General features: G+C 44.1%; 1 protein-coding gene across 4 annotated transcripts in view; it reads right to left on the minus strand.

The window, feature by feature from the left end:
- RFX1 (regulatory factor X1) overlaps positions 1–20,236 on the minus strand; it is a 788,791-nt gene that overhangs the window by 223,055 nt on the left and 545,500 nt on the right. For all 4 annotated transcript variants that reach the window (XM_069230453.1, XM_069230451.1, XM_069230454.1 and 1 more), the window contains one exon: positions 1,592–1,743. In XM_069230453.1, coding sequence (XP_069086554.1) covers positions 1,592–1,743 — 152 coding nt within the window. The remainder of the gene's footprint in view (positions 1–1,591; positions 1,744–20,236) is intronic.

The following is a 20,236-nucleotide window of genomic DNA, read 5'->3' on the forward strand; positions in this document are numbered from 1 at the left end:
CAGGGCTGTGCCAACTGTGGAGACAAAGGTACAGTTTTAGGGAATGAACACTGGTGCTGGGGCCTGGTTAGCAGGGTCCCCAGCACACTTTCAATCAAAGCGGCATTAACAAAAGGCAAAAAGTTAGGGGGTAACCATGCCAACAGTGGCCTTTTCCTACACCTAGGTCTAGCTTTTTCAGCCACTTTGATTAACGTTAGGTATTTCCACATGACACAGCTTTGAAAATATATACATTTCATATTAGGATTATTTATAATTTTAGCCGTTTTAGTGATATTCACACTAGGTAGGTAGTTTCTTGCAAAGCTGCTTCAACAATTCCTGAACATTAATGTTCAATTAATGTCTCTTCTGATAATTGTCACTTTGTGTGATGTCACATCTTGCAGGGGCCGCACATGTTCTTATTCAGCCCAGGACCGGCCTTGCTTTCTAACATCTTGCCGCTACGAATGAGATAAAAACACCCTCCCTTACACTCACCGGGAAAGTCCAAATGTCAGCACGTGGTGTTGCTCCAGGAGGGTTTATATTCAGTGCCATATTATTTCCTTTTATAACCGCCCCCCCCCCCCCCCCCCCAGCTAGTGGCTATAGAAAGAGGACTAAGCACACCACTGTAATGCTGACTTGGCTCAGACAATAAATCAATCTAGTACAGTCCGAATAGGCAGTGGACAAATGAATAACGCAGTGGTTTATTACAATGCCCATTTGTAAATGCACAGAACAGGGGTATGAAAGCCATTTTAATCAGTTTTAATCAAAGAATACCATTATGCAAAGAAGTGAAATATGCAATTCAATGAGTTTGTATTTTGTACATAAGAATATTGTTTGTACATTAATTCAGGTACTGATCTTGCATTTTGATTTAAATTTATGATTTATTTCACCATGGATGGTTTAACCACAATGTGAGAATGAAATAATGAATTATGAAATAATCATTAAAATAAAAGAAGAATGAGTTCAACTCAGAGGACAAGGTTCATTTATATATATTGTTCAAACTTCCATTGGAGTCACTGAATTGATTAACAAGATGCAAGAACTTTAATTTAAGCTTCAATTCTTTTTGGAACAACAACGATGATGAGCTAAGGGGACGCTGTACCCGATATTGGACAAAGCAAACAGGTCTTTATTCACCCACACCTAGAATCAGCATGTGATACCCTTCCGCACACAACAAAACTGACTAACTATGGTCTATTTATTGGATCATAAGTGAGTGCATTTGTTAATTTATTTTTGTTCAAGTCTTAGCCTCCACATTACCCCTCCCACTCATCCGTGCCAACTGCATTGCTTACCTCAATACCACTCTTCTCCAGCCCAGTCATACTCTGTACTGTCTCTTCCTCTGCTCTATGCTTCCTGCTCAAGCTTTAACATATACATCACACCAGCCCCTGTCTATGGCACAAGACAGGTCTGCTACTTCAGCCCTCCGATAAATAAGTGCTGCCCTCAGTTGCACTATCACGCTATCTCCTGCAAATATCCTGTCTATCACCTCCCCAAACACACACACAAACACAGCAAAAGCCCCATCCTATATTTGCCTCGCCCCAGAATCACTTACTAGGGATGGGCCTCAGCACTTCGGGAATAAGGATTTCCACAAGGCCCTGGTAAAGCAGGTTGTCACAGTCCTTAGTCCATTTCAGCACGGGCTCATACTTGGAGAGGATGATCAGGTAGTCTCGGGGCAGTCGCTTCTCAGCTTCATCATGTCTGGACATAGGAGAAGAACAAAATGTGAAGAACAATGCAGAGGACATGCATATTTAAAGAAAAATTGTCTTCATGGTGATCCTTCCTCACAACTGGTTGAAATAGGTCAGCGCCAGCTTCTAAACATTTCTGTCACTTCAGATTTTTGTGGAAGACTGTTGCTTGAGTATCTGCTCATCATGCACATGCTCCACTCTCCACAATTTTGAGAGTTTCCTATGCAATTTTTTTCTCATTTATGGTTGGAACATACTATGCGCTACATAGAGGAAGGGCTGGGTGGAGATAGTAAAGGAGGGAGATCAAATAAAATGACTCCATAAATCACAATGAGAGCAATTCCCTGAATTTTGTGGGTAACTGTGCATCTTGCTCTTTACGATCTGGATGGGAGCATGACTCTAAAGACACAACTATGCTTATGGGAGAGAGACAGCTAAGGTTAGACCCTGAAAGCAGGTTGCACCGAACATCGTGGCAACAGGCTATATCTTAATGGAAAGATGCATCTCAAGAGTAATGCTTACAGAACTCTTGCTGTTAGGTTGCCTGACACATGTTTCCAAGGAATACACGTTGGAATAATTGCTGATGATACCTGACCTCTCTTTGAAAGCTTATGTAGTGTCGTGATGTACGCTTTAAAATGTCTAACAATAATCAAACTGGCATTAGTAGCCTACATCAGTTTCATGCCTGGAGTAAAAACTTCTTAGATGAAGACAAGATGATCTGGCTTCCTCAAGATAGTATTTTGCCCACAGCCAGTAGTCCGTTATCTATATTCACAATGTTTAGAAGTCAACCAGAAGAGGCAGCAACTTATTACTGATTACAGTTCTCCATGCTGGGTAGCTCAAACCTATCTTAACACGTTCGTTTGTAAAGGACCCTGCAACACTTCTTTTCAAAGAAAGTGACTTCTCTCTCAAGTTCAATTTCTTAGATCATACAAGCAGCTAAATTAACTCCGTTTTTTTGTTTTTGTTTTTTTAAAATACATCTAGGAACTTGGTTAAGAGAGACACTTACTGTCAGGCAGGAGTCTGCTCCTGATGCCCCAGTTAAACTGTACTCTGTAGTTAATTCTGACAGCTAACCCAGAGAAGGAACAGTTACTTACCTATAGTCATAATCCTCAGCTTTAAGTAGTCTCTCTGAAACCATAAACAGAAACACCTCCACACACGTGCCAGACCTCAGTGGCAACGTTTTTACAATGAAAACATCCATACAGAGGTAATTTTTCTGGTATTTTTTTCATCTTCTGATTTTAAAAAGTGAATCCAATTAGACTACTTAAAACTACCGTACAATACATTTGTCTGAAAGCACAACAGTACTAGACATTTTCTAAAACCAAGTAAATAATAGGCAGAGCACATACGGCGCTAATTGACATTGCACTTTTAAGCGTTCCAGTGGATGCAAGCCTTTCTTCTCACTTAACCGTACACTAAAAGATACGTTTTACACTGGAAGGGTCTCTGCTTTGAGAGTCTTTTTGAACAACACATTTGGTTAATGTGGAGGTGAGATGGTTGATTATGTATTCCGAGAAAATATTCAAGATAGAGAACTACGATTACAGATAAGTAATTTCTCTCCCCCAAACATCAAATTGTGCCTGACAGCCTTAGAGAGTAAAACAGAATAGCCAGAAAAGGTTATGCACCTGTAGTCCTGGTTCAGTGTTCTAGTAATTTTAATTGATGTCATAAACGCTTGAATAATTACTCACTGCATACATAAACCTTGCAACATCTTTCTCTATAGTTTTTCTACCATAAAAATAACATCACCGAATATCTCGATCCATGAGATCACGTATACCTACATATAATGGAAGTCTATTGGAGGCATAGTTTTCTTCTGAATGTTAGTAGTAAAGTACCTAATTGTATACACAGAACTGCATTTTAGGACCCACTAAACCGAAAACCATCCACATTTTACCTACATGAAGGTAAATAAAAAATATGCCCTGACAGGTTTACAGTGAAAGTCAAAAGAAACGAGCAGAGGTAAAGTCAATGGGCCTCGCCTACAAGAGAGCTATTTGCTTTGTCGATGTCTTTTAGCCATGTAGTACAGAAGTGCGATTGTTGTGCAGCATAGCTGAAAAAAAGCGGTTTTTTGCTGTCAGTGCTTGCTGTGTCATGGCGCTTTTTATGTTGTTGGTAGAACAGGAGGCAACACGTGGGGGAGGCAACATTGGCAACAGAAGGTGTGGGGGGGAATATATATATATTTTTTTAATTCCGGAGTGGGAGGCAGTAGGCAACACAGAGGGAGGAGTGGTGTAAGGCAATATAGAGGGAGAGGCGGGGGCAATACAAAAAAAAGGGAGGAGGGATGAAAGGGAGTGCCTGGGGGCAAGCACAGAGACAACGGTGGTGGGAGGGGTCAAGCTGTCAGAAAACAGAGGGTGTGAGGAGCTGGGAGCAAGCAACAATATGGACAATAGAAGAAGCTGGGAGGGGTGAAGGGCAGAAGGAGCAAAAAACAACATGGACAACGAGGGAGGGTGGGTGACGGCAAGCCACACAGACAAGGGAGGTTGGGTGGTGGCAAGCAACACGGACGAGGGAAGGTGGTTGGCAGCAAGCAACACAGACGAGGGAGAGCGGGTGGTGACATGCAACATGGACAAATAAGGGCTGGTGGCGGCAAGTAACATGGATGAAGGAGGGCGGGTGAGGGAAAGCAACACGGACGAGGGAGGAAGGGAGGATCAGAGAGGAAGAAGAGTTCCACAAGGGGGCTAGCTCAAAAAGACACACTCTATTGAAGGGGTTAAACACAAAAAAATATATAGTGCCTAAACAAAAATGAGCAGAGGAAGGACACAATAATGCGTCCATGCTCCAGGGGAAGGACAACAAACGAAGACGAAGGAAGCCTACGGCAGGTGACCGATAAGATACAGTAAAAAGAGAGTGACAGTGAAGCCAACCAATGGTAAGCTATGGGCAGCATCTAAGCCCACCGTTAGAAAGCAAAAGGTCTTCAGGTGCCCAATTCTTCATCATAAAGTTAAAAGAAGGCCAGTACATTAAAAATGTATATAATTTAAGATGTTTTGCAACCAGTATAAATCTCCTTCACAAACTCCTTTTAATGATAGAGAGGAGGGAGAGCATGGCAGAGTAGCCTCATAGGCTGCCTTTATATGGCTAAAAAACAAGCTGTGCCCTTAAGAACCCAAAGACCACCAGTATTCCATCATGCTCACCTGCTGACAGTTGCTTCAGTTCTTTTTGAAGGCAATATGGAACATATAAAGAATCCAGGATACCTCTGTCCATTCCACGGGGAGGAGGGAGCGTTGCTTATGACTTATCATGGAAATTCCCCTACGAGAGAACAAGAGTTATAGGTAAAGAAACTATTCTTTCTCTTGTAGGGGATTTCCGTGTATAGTCATAAGCACTTAATAGAGTAGCAAGGTTATCCACACATACAGGGAGTGCAGAATTATTAGGCAAATAAGTATTTTGACCACATCATCCTCTTTATGCATGTTGTCTTACTCCAAGCTGTATAGGCTCGAAAGCCTACTACCAATTAAGCATATTAGGTGATGTGCATCTCTGTAATGAGAAGGGGTGTGGTCTAATGGCATCAACACCCTATATCAGGTGTGCATAATTATTAGGCAACTTCCTTTCCTTTGGCAAAATGGGTCAAAAGAAGGACTTGACAGGCTCAGAAAAGTAAAAAATAGTGAGATATCTTGCAGAGAGATGCAGCACTCTTAAAATTGCAAAGCTTCTGAAGCGTGATCATCGAACAATCAAGCGTTTCATTCAAAATAGTCAACAGGGTCGCAAGAAGCGTGTGGAAAAACCAAGGTGCAAAATAACTGCCCATGAACTGAGAAAAGTCAAGCGTGCAGCTGCCACGATGCCACTTGCCACCAGTTTGGCCATATTTCAGAGCTGCAACATCACTGGAGTGCCCAAAAGCACAAGGTGTGCAATACTCAGAGACATGGCCAAGGTAAGAAAGGTTGAAAGACGACCACCACTGAACAAGACACACAAGCTGAAACGTCAAGACTGGGCCAAGAAATATCTCAAGACTGATTTTTCTAAGGTTTTATGGACTGATGAAATGAGAGTGAGTCTTGATGGGCCAGATGGATGGGCCCGTGGCTGGATTGGTAAAGGGCAGAGAGCTCCAGTCCGACTCAGACGCCAGCAAGGTGGAGGTGGAGTACTGGTTTGGGCTGGTATCATCAAAGATGAGCTTGTGGGGCCTTTTCGGGTTGAGGATGGAGTCAAGCTCAACTCCCAGTCCTACTGCCAGTTCCTGGAAGACACCTTCTTCAAGCAGTGGTACAGGAAGAAGCCTGCATCCTTCAAGAAAAACATGATTTTCATGCAGGGCAATGCTCCATCACACGCGTCCAAGTACTCCACAGCGTGGCTGGCAAGAAAGGGTATAAAAGAAGGAAATCTAATGACATGGCCTCCTTGTTCACCTGATCTGAACCCCATTGAGAACCTGTGGTCCATCATCAAATGTGAGATTTACAAGGAGGGAAAACAGTACACCTCTCTGAACAGTGTCTGGGAGGCTGTGGTTGCTGCTGCACGCAATGTTGATGGTGAACAGATCAAAACACTGACAGAATCCATGGATGGCAGGCTTTTGAGTGTCCTTGCAAAGAAAGGTGGCTATATTGGTCACTGATTTGTTTTTGTTTTGTTTTTGAATGTCAGAAATGTATATTTGTGAATGTTGAGATGTTATATTGGTTTCACTGGTAATAATAAATAATTGAAATGGGTATATATTTGTTTTTTGTTAAGTTGCCTAATAATTATGCACAGTAATAGTCACCTGCACACACAGATATCCCCCTAACATAGCTAAAACTAAAAACAAACTAAAAACTACTTCCAAAAATATTCAGCTTTGATATTAATGAGTTTTTTGGGTTCATTGAGAACATGGTTGTTGTTCAATAATAAAATTAATCCTCAAAAATACAACTTGCCTAATAATTCTGCACTCCATGTATTGTGGTGGAGAAGGCAGAGGGTCACCTAAATATTTTAAGAAAATAGATTTCTGAGGGAAGCCTGCCCTACTCAAGCATGTGCTCTATCATGAGAATCTAGGCACTAGTGCTTCGTGAATGTATGTACCGATTTCCAGGTAGATGCATTGCATATTTCTGGAATTGCGACGTTATGCAGCAAAGCAGCAGTAGCTGCTTTACCTCTAGTAGAATACGCCTTATAATGAGTTATTATTAACTTATTAGCTTTTTGATAGCACAATAAAAGTCAAGACACTCTCCATCTAGAGATGGATATTGTGGAAGACGTCAGACCAGTGCTTATTGGACAATAGTTAATAAACAACTGGTTCATTTGGCGGATATCTTTTGTTTTGTCAAGGTAAAACTTCAGAACCCTCCTAACATCCAAAGGATGGAGAGATATTTCTGCTGGAGTAGAGGGATTCTGAAAGAATGTAGGCAATGAACCAGTCTAGCTTACATGGAAGTCCGGCACTACCTTATGAAGAAACTTTGGGTGAGTAACCACTTTGCTAAAAGGAAAGACAGTATATGGTTCATGAGAGCACAGTCCTTTTATCTCACTAACCCGGCAAGCTGATGTTACAGCTACCAGGAAAGCTGCTTTCTAAGTAAGATGTTGGAGGGAACCTTTGTGGATGGGTTCAAAAGGATCCCACATGAGGCGAGAAAGCACTATATTGAGTTCCCACAAAGGCAAAGGGCATCTAATGGGAGGGAAAACTTTCTTCAACCCTTCCAAGAAATCTTTTATAACTGGGAGTTGGAAAAAAGAGGTTTGTGACTGACATTTCCTGTAGGCAGTAAGAGCTGCCACATGAACCTTTATGGAAGAGAATTGTAGGCAGATTTAGCCAAGTGTAGAAGGTATGGTAAAATAACATCCTCTTGGCAAGTAGTCGGGTCCACATTCTTAGAGGGACACCAGATACAAAATTGCTTCCATTTGAAGGTGTAAGCTGAACGGGTGGAAGGTAGCTTAGCCTCCTTGAGGCTCTCCATGCAGTCTTGTGGTAAGTTCAAATGTCCATACTGCACTAGCTCAGGAGCCATGCACCAAATGCAAGAAGGAGAGATTTGGGTGCACAATCTGCCCTCTGAATTTTGTTAGTAGGTCTGGCCTGCATGGCAGCTTGAGATGTGGACGCTGTGACCAGTGAAGAAGGTCCACGAACCACCACTGCCGAGGCCACTCTGGAGCAATTAGCATCATCTTGGCTTTGGAGTGGAACAATTTGATCAGGACTGACGGGATCAGGGGAAATCGGTGGAAAGGCATAAAGAGATTTGCCTAACCAGTTGATCTACAGGGCATTCCCCAGTGTCTCTGGATGGCAATATATGGAGGCAAAGTTGCTGCATTTTTTGTTTTCCACTGTGGCAAAGAGGTCGATACAAGGTTTGCCCCACAAGCGAAAGATACTTTGACCGACTTCTTCGTGCAAGAACCACTCGTGACTTACGTCAAGAGTTCTGCTGAGAGCCTCTGATTGGACATTCTGGACACCTGGGAGGTGAGGTGCCGTTATTCTCAGGTTCCTGGCCAAAAGCCATTTACAAATTGTCTGGACCTCTACTGACAAGGTTCTGGACCTGGTGCCTCCCTGCTCGTTCAGGTAGTACATGGTGGTTGTATTGTTCATCTGAACAAGCAGGTTGTCGTGGTGAAGAACGGGTGAACGGCCTTAAGCACCAGATGAACTGTAAGGAGCTCGAGGAGATTGATACAAGTCCTCTGTTTCTGAGATCATGAGCCTTGAATCTTGAGGTGATCCATGTGGGCTCCCCATCTGAACAATGATGCATCTGTCATGATAGTTTGAGAAGGGACCTGTTGGTGAAACGGCATCCCTTGGAGCAGATTGCTTGGAGAACACCACCATTTGAGGGATCACACTGTGTGTTGGAATAGTGTGATTTTTTCTTCCCAGTTGCCCGTTAGTTGGCCCCATTGGTCCTCCAGATGCTCCTGGCATGTAGAGGCGAGCACTGGAAGTGAGAAAGATATAGGAGGCCATCGTGCCGAGAAGAGATGAAACTGCTCTTGCTGTTGGATGAGGCACCCTCTTGAGAGTCTGACATTTCTGAAGGATCGATAAGCGCTGCTCCTCCGAATGGTCACACCTTTGCGGGAATAGTGTTGATGGAGGCCCCTAACTAATGCTACGTCTGGACTGGTTTTGACGAGGACTTGTTGAAGCTGACGTGAGGACCTAACCAATGAAGGAGCTTGCAAGTCCAATTGAAATGTAGTTGGGCTTCGTGAGAAGTGGACACTTTGCCTTTATGATCCTGTCATCTAGAAAGGCGTAGACATAGATTTGGTGTTTCCTTAGATGGGCTTGCACTTGGAGAAAGTTCTGGGTGCTGACTTGGGGCCACATGGAGGTACTGCATACCTAGAATGGTCGTGTCCCACAAGAAATCGGAGAAATTTCTGATGCCTCCTGGCGATGAGAATGAGGAAGTATGCACCATGATGGTCAATGGAGCAAAGCCAATCTCCCTGATGTAGCTGGGAATATATCTGATGTAAGGCCAACCTCCTGAACATCTTCTTCCGAACCCATAGGTTGGTGAGTCCTAGATCGAAGATGGGTCTGAATTTGTGCTTGTCTTTCTTTGGTACAAAAAAATACCTGGAGTAAATGCCCTCCCCGCGTTGACTGTTGGGAATGGAATCCACCGTCTTCTTTTGTAACAAGATGTTGACCTCCATCCTGAGTAAGCCGAGATGAGAAGTGGACGGCTTTGGTGGCATGGATAGTGGTAGGGTGGTAAACCTGAGACAGTATCCATTCTGCTCAATGTTCAAAACCCAGACGTTCTGTTATTTTTTGCCACTCTTTCAGGAAATGTGTTCTGCTTCCCCCTACTGGAGTGGATAAGAGGGGGAAGGCAGGACTAAAGGTTTTAAAGCTGATGTTTGTTCTCCACTTTAGGTGGTCTGTTGATCAGAAAGTTCTCGTCTTCCTGTGCTGTGGTTGATAAGATCTCTGATGTTGCTGTTGTTGAGATCTGGGTGGCATCTAATGAGGGGCTAGAACCCCCGAGATTAAAACCTCCGCTGGTAGGGTCGGAATGATTTACGTTAGGTAGGTCCCTGGGTTTCTCTAGATCCACAGCCTTTAATGTGTCTAATTCAGTTTTCATTCTAGCCATCTTATTGTCAGCATGGATACCAAATAGAGTGGAGCCTGTGAATGGCAAGTTTTGAATGCGGTGTTGCTTCTGGTTTTAAAGATGCTAGTCGGAGCCAAGAGTGTCTTTATAAAGTGACTCTGTGACAACAGCTATGTGTGGAAGATATGGAGGAATCCACAGCTGCGCTTAAAATTTGGTTCAAAACCATTGCCCCCTTGTTTATTATTTACATGAATACTTCCCTTCTGTCTTTTGGCAGGTGTTAAGCAAATTGGTGAATTGAGTACCAAAGTGCTCGGTCACATCTGCCCAAGAGAGCTGTTGCACTGGCTGCCTTCATGGATGTGGCCGCTGTACTGCAGACCTGGCCTGCTGAATCCAATATTTTTCTCTCCGTATCTGGAGAAGATGATGATGGAGAGGTGGAGTGGACTTTTTCAGTAGCCAAAATAATGACCGAATCAGACTGTGGATCTGCACAGAGGAATAAAGGGTCCTGTTTAGGAGGGTGATTCTTTTTTTTTAAGCCTGGGTGGAGCTGGCTTGTACATGGCTGGAGGGAGGAACAAATCCATAGCTGGTTCGAGGAAAACTGGTACTAATAGAAGTAGTAATCTTGTAACAGTAAGCTGATGTATGGATTCAATTATTACCGATGAGGACTGTGTGGGCACCAACATTGGTATATTGAGTTTTGCAGCCCCACAGGCTAGTACCTCGAAAGGTATTAATATCATCAATCGGAGAGACCCGAGTCAGTAGTGAGTCTGACAAGGTTGGTGAATAGTTTCTGGTGGAAGATGCTGAATAATCAGAAAACCATCAATGCGAGTGTGACCTTCATCTATGGTGAGATCCATGACCGTGGTGATGCCTTGAAGTAGTAGAGGAATGCAGTGGTGTGTGACCACAAGACTGATGGCGTGATCTGGAACTCAGGTGCTGGTGTTCTCGTAGAAGGTAGTAGAAGAGGATGCGCTATTGGTGATGGAAACACTGGTGGAAGAGTTTAATCTTGTAAAGGAGGTGAAAGCAGTGGAGATGGAAACACCACAAGAGACGGGGAAGATTCATTTGGATAATAAATTATTCTCATCTTTCTTTTATTATCCTCGACAAACTCCTCGACGTCGATCCTCCACATCGATGTTTGGCTCTCTATGCCGATCCTTTAAGCCTTGTCGACGGCGAGCCGCAGATTTCGAACGAGGAGGCCCTCCTTGAAAGTCATGCGTCTGAGAAGAGATGACTGTGTGAAATCCCTCAACGGCGATTGATGTTCTGTCGATAGCAAACGTTGCCATTTTTCCTACGTCGATCCAGCCCCTGCAGACGAACAGGTTGGTACCCTGACTTGCCTCGATGTCTATGTCCTCAATGTCGACTGGGACCTATGCCGTTAATGGCTAGAAACAAGTTTTTCTGTTCCTCTATGTCCACTGGAAGATGTAGGGAGAGCCCTGGTGGAAGACTGACCTTCCCCTCGCTCTGAGGTCCCACTGGCAGGCTGGTTATTATGTTTTTTCCTCTCTTCTCTTGCTTGTAGATAAATCTTCTCTCTGTCATGCAGTGAGTGCCTGGAGAGTTTTTTGCATATGTCACAGGCATGAGGAAGTTGAGAGGAAGGGAGGCAGATAATACAGACCTCACAGGGTCTGTTTTGGACTTTTTCTGCCCAGAGGGCACTTGTCGAACAGAGAAGGCATTTTATTAGGCAAAATGCCACCGTTTTCTGTCAAACAATGACAGGAACAAGCTGAAACAGCTAGTAGACGTTGAATTAAGGTGTTTCTGACAAAATATTTTCTGTGAAAAAACCTGTAAAAAGTCCAGCTCAATGCTTCAGGATCCTGTCAGAAGGAACACGAAAAAAGAACTGAAGTAACTGCCACCAGCTGACTATGATGGGATACTTATGGTCTCTGGGTTCTTTAAGGCACAGCTTCTATTTTAGCCATATTATGGCAGCCTATGAGGCTACTCTTCCCTGCTTTCCCTCATCTCCGTCATAAAAAAGGGGTTTGTGAAGAAGATTTTTACTGTTTGCAAAACACCTTAAATTATATGCATTTGTAATGTACTGGCCCTTTTTTGACTTCATGATGAAGAACTGGGCCAGTGTAGCCTAGTTATATGGCTGCATTATCTGTCTCTTTCTTAAGTGTTTTTACAGGGCTTCCTGAAGAAAAGCGAAAATCTACACTCAAAAAGATATATTAAAGAATTGCCCCGAGGTCCCCACACATGCGCAGGAATATTCAGTGCTTATGACTATACATGGGATTCCGAGAGAACCAGGAATGCTGGTACTTAACATTTTCCTGCATCAAATGATGGTCATAAATGCTTGACTACAGGAGCAAGCTTTTCTATAATATGCAGTGCAACAAATAGACAGAAAATATTTCTGTAATGAAAGACTGCTGCATTGCGAGGACCTTTACTTAAAAAGATTCCTGAGCATTTCTTATCCTACTGTAGCTTCTGCTTCAGTCTCAGACTATACAGAATTTTTAAGGTACGGATGAAACTCCATGTCAGAGCTTTACAATTCGTCCATTTCTGATCTAGGCTGTCGTAGCATTTATTCCTCTTATGGAGTAAGCTTTGGGTTTAGTTTGATAACTGATAGCATGAAATAGTGCTAGCTGCTATCCATCTTGCAGTGGATTGTTTGGAAGTGGCTAGATCTTGTCTAATGTGACCATAGTTACTGAACAACTTTTGCTTTTTAATGTAATGCCTTTGGTATTGTCTAAATGAAAATGTAACACTCTTTACGATTAATAAATGGAGAGTCCCCGTTGCTGGTGCAGGAGGATTAGGAAAGAAACTAGATAGTGGTATAGTCTGGTTGCTATGAGTAATCTAATACCTTGTTTGGTAAGAAGGATGGGTCTTCAGTTCAATTCTATTGGAGTGAAAAATAGTAAAAAGTTCTATTGCAGACAAGGGTTGGAACTCGCCAACTCTTCTTGTAGATGTAATATCAGTTAAAAAAGTGGTTTTCCATAAAAGATGCTGTAATGTGGCCCTATGTATTGGCTCAAAAAGTATGCCATTAGGTTAGACAACAATAAATCGAGCGCCTATGAAGGAGATGGCTTCTTCACTGGGAAGATGTTCCAGAGTCCTTCCAGAAAATCTTTAATCACTGGAATTTTAAAGAAAGACAACTGTTGTGGAGTTTTACTGTTAGCTGTTTTAGCATCTAGATGGACTTTTATGGAGGAGATCTATAGTTTTTATTTAGCTAAATATGGTAAGTTAGGAAGTATATTTTACCCCTGACACAAAATGGGCATATGGGCCACATTATGACATTTGTGGCAAATGTCGCCTACCGCCATGGCGACGGGCACCAACATACTGTCGCCGTGGCTACCGACCTTCCATCGAATTATGACCATAGCCGTAATTCCGCCAGAAGGCTGGCGGAATTCCTGCTACAGTCATGGCGTTGAACAGCGGTAAGGTGGCGCTGCTGCCAGCAGCAGTACCATGCCAGCAATACACCGCCTATCGTATCATGTCCAGTGATACGGCCTGGCTGTGTTTTGCTGGCAGCAGCGCCGCGTCCCGTCTTCTGCTGGAGGACCCCCTGCAAGCAGGTAAGTCGGGTTCTCCCTGCCGGAGGACACTCTGTAAGCAGGTAAATCGGGTTCTCCAACATGAGAGGGGGTGGGGGTATTGTGTGCATGTGTAGGGGTATGTGTGACTGTGTTTGAATGCATGCATGCATGAGTAATGCGTGTGTGCATGAGTGGGTGTGTGTGTGTGTGTGTGTACGTGCATGTTGTGTTGTGCGATTGCGTGTGTGCCTGGATGTATGTTTGTGAGTGTTGCTGTGTGTGTATGCGTGTGTGTATGGGTGTGTATGTATGTGCGTATATGTGTGTATATGTGGGGGAGTGAGGAGGGGGGAGGGTAGAGAAGGACTCTGGGGAAGGGGGCGAGGGAGACCCCTATCAGTGCCAAGGAAGGAATTCCCTGGCACTGATAGTGCCTACCGCCATGGTTTCTGTGGTGGTACAGAAACCACGGAAACCATGGCGGTGGGCAGGGTCAAAATGCCATGGGCGGCCTAGTGACGGCCACCGGGCTGGAGACTGTAGTCTCCAGCCCGGCGGTCGTTACCGCGGTGGCGGTCGGTGTATTAACTTATTGGTTTGGCTTTGGCCAAACCGCCAATGTCATAATAGTGGCGGTATGTACCGCCAGCCTGTTGGCGGTAATACATCCACGATTGCACCGACCTCCGGGATCATAATGGCCCCCTTTGTCTTACACTTTGGCACCATATGCAAGTTTTTTTCATTTCAGTGAATACCATGATATTGAGGAGGGCCAATTTGTATCTCTGTGCATTTTCATGCATTCAGGAGAAAGGTTCAGACAACGTACTGTCTGACCACCTCAGCCATTCAGCCAAATATATAGATGGGAGATTGGGGAGCTGTTTCTGGCAGAAGCTGTGGTCTGCAAGGCAACCTCCTGCATTGACAGCATCAGTTGTTGAAGGTCTTTGATTCATGTAGTTACAAAATTAATGGAGGTAGGAGTGAGATTGGAGGGAAGGTGTAGACAAATGGAGTTGACCATATGATCAAAAGGGCATCAGTCACTGAGTTCTGTTTTGGTGCCCTAGATGCAAAGTCCCAGTATTTTTTGTTTTGTGCCATGGTGAACGTGGTGATCCCCATCTTCTGAAGATATTGCTGAGCTCCTGCAATGTGTATTGCTGCAGCCAAATGCCATAAAGCTTGTGCCTGTAGAAACAATGGTCTTGACTGTGTCCCTCCTTGTTTGTTGGAATTATGCATGAAGGTGGTGTTTATCTGACTCACGGTGGTCCTTGATTTCAAGGACAGGAGGAATGCTTTCAGTGGCAAAGGAACTCTTTTCAGTTCCAGAAGATTGATATGTATTTTTTCATCCTGTCCTGGAACGTTAGACGATTCATATGAGTGGAAGTACCCTTTTTTGGCATTGTTGCCCTCACCTTTTGCTTGCTGTTAGTGTGTTTTTGACTGCGTTCACTGGGATCTTGCTAACCATGGGCCCAGTGACTAGACTATGCTCTCTCCCTCTAAATTTGGTTGCTTAGGACTTTGCACACCGCACAACGGGCATACTGGTGCCCAAAAATTAGTCCCTAGTATATGGTACTTAGGTACACAGGGCATTGGGGCACCAGGGGTTCCCCATGGGCTGCAGCATGTATTGTGCCACCCATGGGAGCCCATGCAAAATGTGTCTGCAGGCCTGCCATTGCACCCTGGGTGGAAAGGTGCATGCACCCTTTCACTACATGTATCTGCACCAGGCCACTGTAAGTCATTCCTTTGGTAGGACCTCCTAGCCCAGAGAGCAGGGTGCAGATACCAGTGTGTGGGCGCACCCCTGCATGAGCAGACGTGCACCTACGAACCTCAGCTCCATTGCATTGGACTTCGTAAGTGCGGGGAAGCCATTTTACCCGTGCACTGGACACAGGTGTCCAGCTACATAACAGTAACTCCGAACATGGGCATGTTTGGAATCAAACATGTGGGAATCACACCCCTATACTGTTGCCAGTATTGGTTGTATGATTCCATGCACTCTGGGAGCTCCATAGAGGAACCCCAGCATTGCTACTCCCAGTCTTCTGGAGTTTTCCAGGCAGCCTGCGCTGCTGCCATCCCTCAGAAAGGTTTCTGCCCTCCTGCTGCTTGACCAGCACAAGCAGAAAAAGACAGAACAAAGGATGTCCTTTGGGAGAGGAAGGCAACACACTCTCCCTTTGGAAATAGGTGTTACATGGCTTGGGAGGGGTAGCCTCCACAAGCCACGGGTATGCTTTGAAGGGCACATTTGCTGCCCTTTCACCAGTTCAGGGACCCCCGGTCTCTGCACTGGAGCGAAACTGAACAATGGAAAGGGAACTGACCACTCCCCTGTTCATCAAAACCCCAGGGGTGGTACCCAGAGCTCCTCCAGGTGGCCACCTGATTCTGCCATCTTGAATTCAAAGTGGACAGAGGCCCCTGGGAGCATCTGAGCGGCCAGGTCAGGCAGGTGATGTCACAAACCCATCCTGCTAGGTAACCAATCCCCTTCCTCGACATGCAAAATTCCAGCGGGACTCCTCCACATCGTTTACTTAATCTTCTGGCAACTGAGACTGCAAATGGACCCTCCAGAAACTGACAATCTGCAACTCCATCGACGACTCCACTTTGCAGCATTGTTTTTCCACCTCCTTCCTGCAACTGCAGCATTTCCCTGGCTGTGCATCCCTTGAGGGCATCAAATCTTCAGCATGCACAACAAGTAAGAAGGACTCTTCCTTGGAGTGAAGGAGTCACTCCCCTGCATCCGCACGCACCAATTGCAACGACGACCGGCTGCATGTATCCTTTCTCATCCGCTACTGCGTGGATCCTGCATCACAGTTGGTGGTCTGGAGTGGTCCCCTTGGTTTTCTCTATGAGCTGTCCAACTTGGGAGACGGTAAGCCCTTGTCTCTCCTTGCAGGACAGTCCCCTGTGCACTGCAACTCTTGCAGCTAACAAGGCTTGTTTGTTCCTCCTTTAAGGGATCTTCAGGCTCAGTGTAGCCCCGGCCTCCAGCACTCTTCCCTGCAAAGGAAAGTCTCCTGCCTGCTGCTCCACCGACGTGGGACTCCTCTTCAGGTGTGCTGAGTGGGCCTCACTAAGACTCCTGTGCCTACTGCCTGTGGGTCGTCTGTGCGGGCTGCCTCCTCTTTTTGTGACCCTCCCAGCTGCTGAGGGTCACCTCGGACTACCATCCTTGGATCGGGTCCCCTGGGCCTTGTTAGTCCTCTTCACCCTTGCAAAACCTTCTTCTCAGACTCTTCCATTTGCCAAGGCTTGTTGGTGGTTTCCCAGCACCACTGATTGACTGCATCACAACCGCCATCGAGGACATCATTTGCATCACTTCTGGAACTCCTCTTCTGCTCCTGTGCTGCACTGCAGACTTTCTTCATCCACTGTCGACCTGGTCCTGCATCCACAGGCTGGACACTCCAGCTCGAACTGGACTTGGTCCCCTTCTTTTGCAGATCATCTTCTGTCAGGATCCACCTTTGTTTTTTTCCAGTCTTGTATGGGTCTTGCACAGTTCTTTTCCAAAGTTTCCTGTGGGTTTTGGGAAAAAACAGGTACTTACCTCTTCTCTTCTGGTCGCTGGGGGGCACCCTGGTAGTTACCTTATGGGGTTCCTTGTTCCTCCAGCTCCCCTCTACTGATTCCACTTCCTTGGGTGGGGGACTGCCTCATATTCCACTCACTTAGTATATGGTTTGGTCTCCCTCTAGCGCCTTCATTATTTACTATTGTTTTTACTATTTGCTATTGCTTTCTATGCTAATCACTGACTTCTTATGTGTACATAATAGTGGGTTTACTCACCTCCTAGTGGAGTAGTGCCTATACAGTATTTTAGTATTTGTGTTACTATAATAAAGTAACTATTCTTGTAACACTGTGTGGTTCTTTCATGTGTGTAAGTGCTGTGCGACTGTAGGGGTATTGCACAAGCTTTGCATGTCTCCTAGATAAGTCTTGGCTGCTCATCCACAGCTACCTCCAGAGAGCCCTGGCTTCCTAGACACTGTCTACACCTCGCTATTAGGGGATTCCTGGACCTGGTACAAAGTGATAACACCACAGATGCTCACCACACACCAGGCCAGCTTCCTACATGGGTTCCCAACCCTGATATCAATGCATCCATGACTATGATTGCATCAGAGTCTCCTTCTTGAATTGCACGCCTTCTAACAGATTATGGCTGTTGCAGAAACATGCCAGTGAATAAGATGCCAATGTTGTGAAGAGAAGGGTGTCTTCACAGTTGATATTTGTTCTCTTTTTCTGTGACCAGTGATTCTTGAGACACTCTTGTACTAGCCTCATGAATAATGTAACATTTGGAAATATCTATATTTATAATTATCTGTATATTTATAGCTCTATATCTATCTCTCTCTCTCTCTCTCTCTCTCTCTCTCTCTATATATATATATATATATATATATATATATATATATATGTACTTACCCAGTAGACATCTGTTCGTGGCATGTAGTGCTGTAGAGTCACATGCTGTGCATAAGTCTGCCATCTAGTGTTGGGCTCGGAGTGTTACAAGTTGTTTTTCTTTGAAGAATGTTTTTGAGTCACAAGATCAAGTGACTACTCCTCTCGGTAATACTGTGCATGGGCCTCGAGTCCTTTGTTAGATTGTTTTCCCGCAGGAGGGTGAAGTAAAGAGTATATAACTGTGTATATATAGTAAACAAAAGAAGCTGTCCATGCAATGTATATTCAAATTTACAATATATTATACTACAATGGCTACAGACTGCCAGGGAGGAGGATGGGCGCATGTGAATCTACAGCACTAAATGCCACGAACAGATATCTACTGGGTAAGTAACATTTTCAGTTCAATGGCATGTGTAGCCGTAGATACGCATGCTATGCATAGACTGTAAAGCAGTCATCCCTTAAATCAGCGGTGGCTAGTCTGTAGGAGTTGTAGTAGTTTGGAATAGTGTTTTGAGTACTGCCTGTCCAACATTTGCTTGTGGGCGAGATAAGATATCCACACACTAATGTTTGGTAAATGTGTGTGGTGTAGCCCAGGTGGCAGCATTACATATTCTGCTATTGGTATATTGCCTAAAAAAGCCAAAAAGCCATTGAAGCTCCTTTTTTCCTAGTGGAATGAGCTCTAGGAGCTACTGGCATCTGTATTTTAGCTTTAAGGTAGCAAGTTTGAATGCACTTAACTATCCATCTGGCTAATTTTCAGAAATAGAATTACCTCTGTGAGGTTGTGAAAAAGCTGCAAATAGTTGTTTTGTTTTCCTAAACACCTTTGTTCTGTCTATACAGTAAATAAGAGCTCTTTCAACATCAAGAGCATGAAGAACCCTTTCAGCAACTGAATTTGGCTGTGGAAAGAAGGCTGGCAATTCCACAAATTGATTTATATGAAAATGTGAAACCACCTTTGGTAGGAATGTAGGATTTGTTCTTAAAACTAATTTATGTTTATAAACTGGAAAGAAAGGTTCTTCTAAAGTGAATGCTAGAATTTCACTAACCCTTCTTAATGAAGTAATAACTACTAAGAAAGCTACCTTCCATGATAGAAACTGTAGACTACAAGAATGCATGGGTTCAAATGGTGGTCCCATAAGTCTTGTAAGTACAATATTATGGTTCCACACACTGGTGGTGGAGGCATTGTAGGTGGAATAACCCTTTTAAGGCCTTCCTTAAAGGCTTTAATAACACGATCCCTGAAAAATGAGGTTTGCTGTCTGTTTTGAAGATAAGCAGCTATAGCTGTTAGATGAATTCTAATATATGACTATGCCAGTGACAAACAATATCTTGTACTGATGCTTTAAGTGGATCAATATGTTTTGGTTGACAATAGTATACAAAGGGTTTCCTTTTAGCTGTATAACATCGTCTAGTTGTGGGTTTACGGGCTTCTTTTATAATATCCATGCTCTCAGATGGAAGTTGAAACTAGCCAAACTCTATGACCTCAGGAGCCAAATCGCCAGGTTGAGTATGCTGGGGTTTGGATGTCTGATTTGACCCTTTGAGTGAACAAGTCTGGTTTGTTTGGCAGCTTGTGATGTGGTACTACAGACAGATCTAATAGTGTTGTGTACCAATGTTGAGGTGCCCAGGTTGGAGCTATGAGTATCATTGTGAGTGAGGTTTGTTTCATTTTTTTTATTTTTATCAGAGATGTAATTAGTGGGAGAGGTGGAAAAGTGTAAGCAAATATTCCTGACTAATTTATCCATAGAGCATTGCCCTTGGATTGAGTATGTCGCTAGCTGGAGGCGAAGCTTAGGCATTTGCACTTTCTTTTGTAACGGACAGATCTATGTCTGGAGTTCCGCACATTTGAAGATATTGCTGAATCACCTGTGGATGAGCTTCCCATTCCTGGACTTTTTGATGTGTCCTGCTTAACAGGTCCGCTAGTTGATTGTGTTTGCCTGGAGGATATTCCGCTAATAACTGGATCTCATTGTGAATTGCCCAGTTCCATATTGTCTGTGCTAAGAGAGATAATTGAGACAAGTGCCCACCCCCTGTTTTTGCAGATAATATAATGTGGTCATATTGTCTATCCGTATCAACACTATTTTGTGTGTGATTTGTGACAGAAAAGCTTTTAACGCAAGGAAAATTGCTAGGAGTTCCAAGTAATTTATATGAAACGTCTGTTGGTGTGAATCCCACTTGCCTTGTA

Source organism: Pleurodeles waltl, chromosome 4_2, assembly GCF_031143425.1.
Source record: "Pleurodeles waltl isolate 20211129_DDA chromosome 4_2, aPleWal1.hap1.20221129, whole genome shotgun sequence".
NCBI classification, from domain to species: domain Eukaryota; kingdom Metazoa; phylum Chordata; class Amphibia; order Caudata; family Salamandridae; genus Pleurodeles; species Pleurodeles waltl.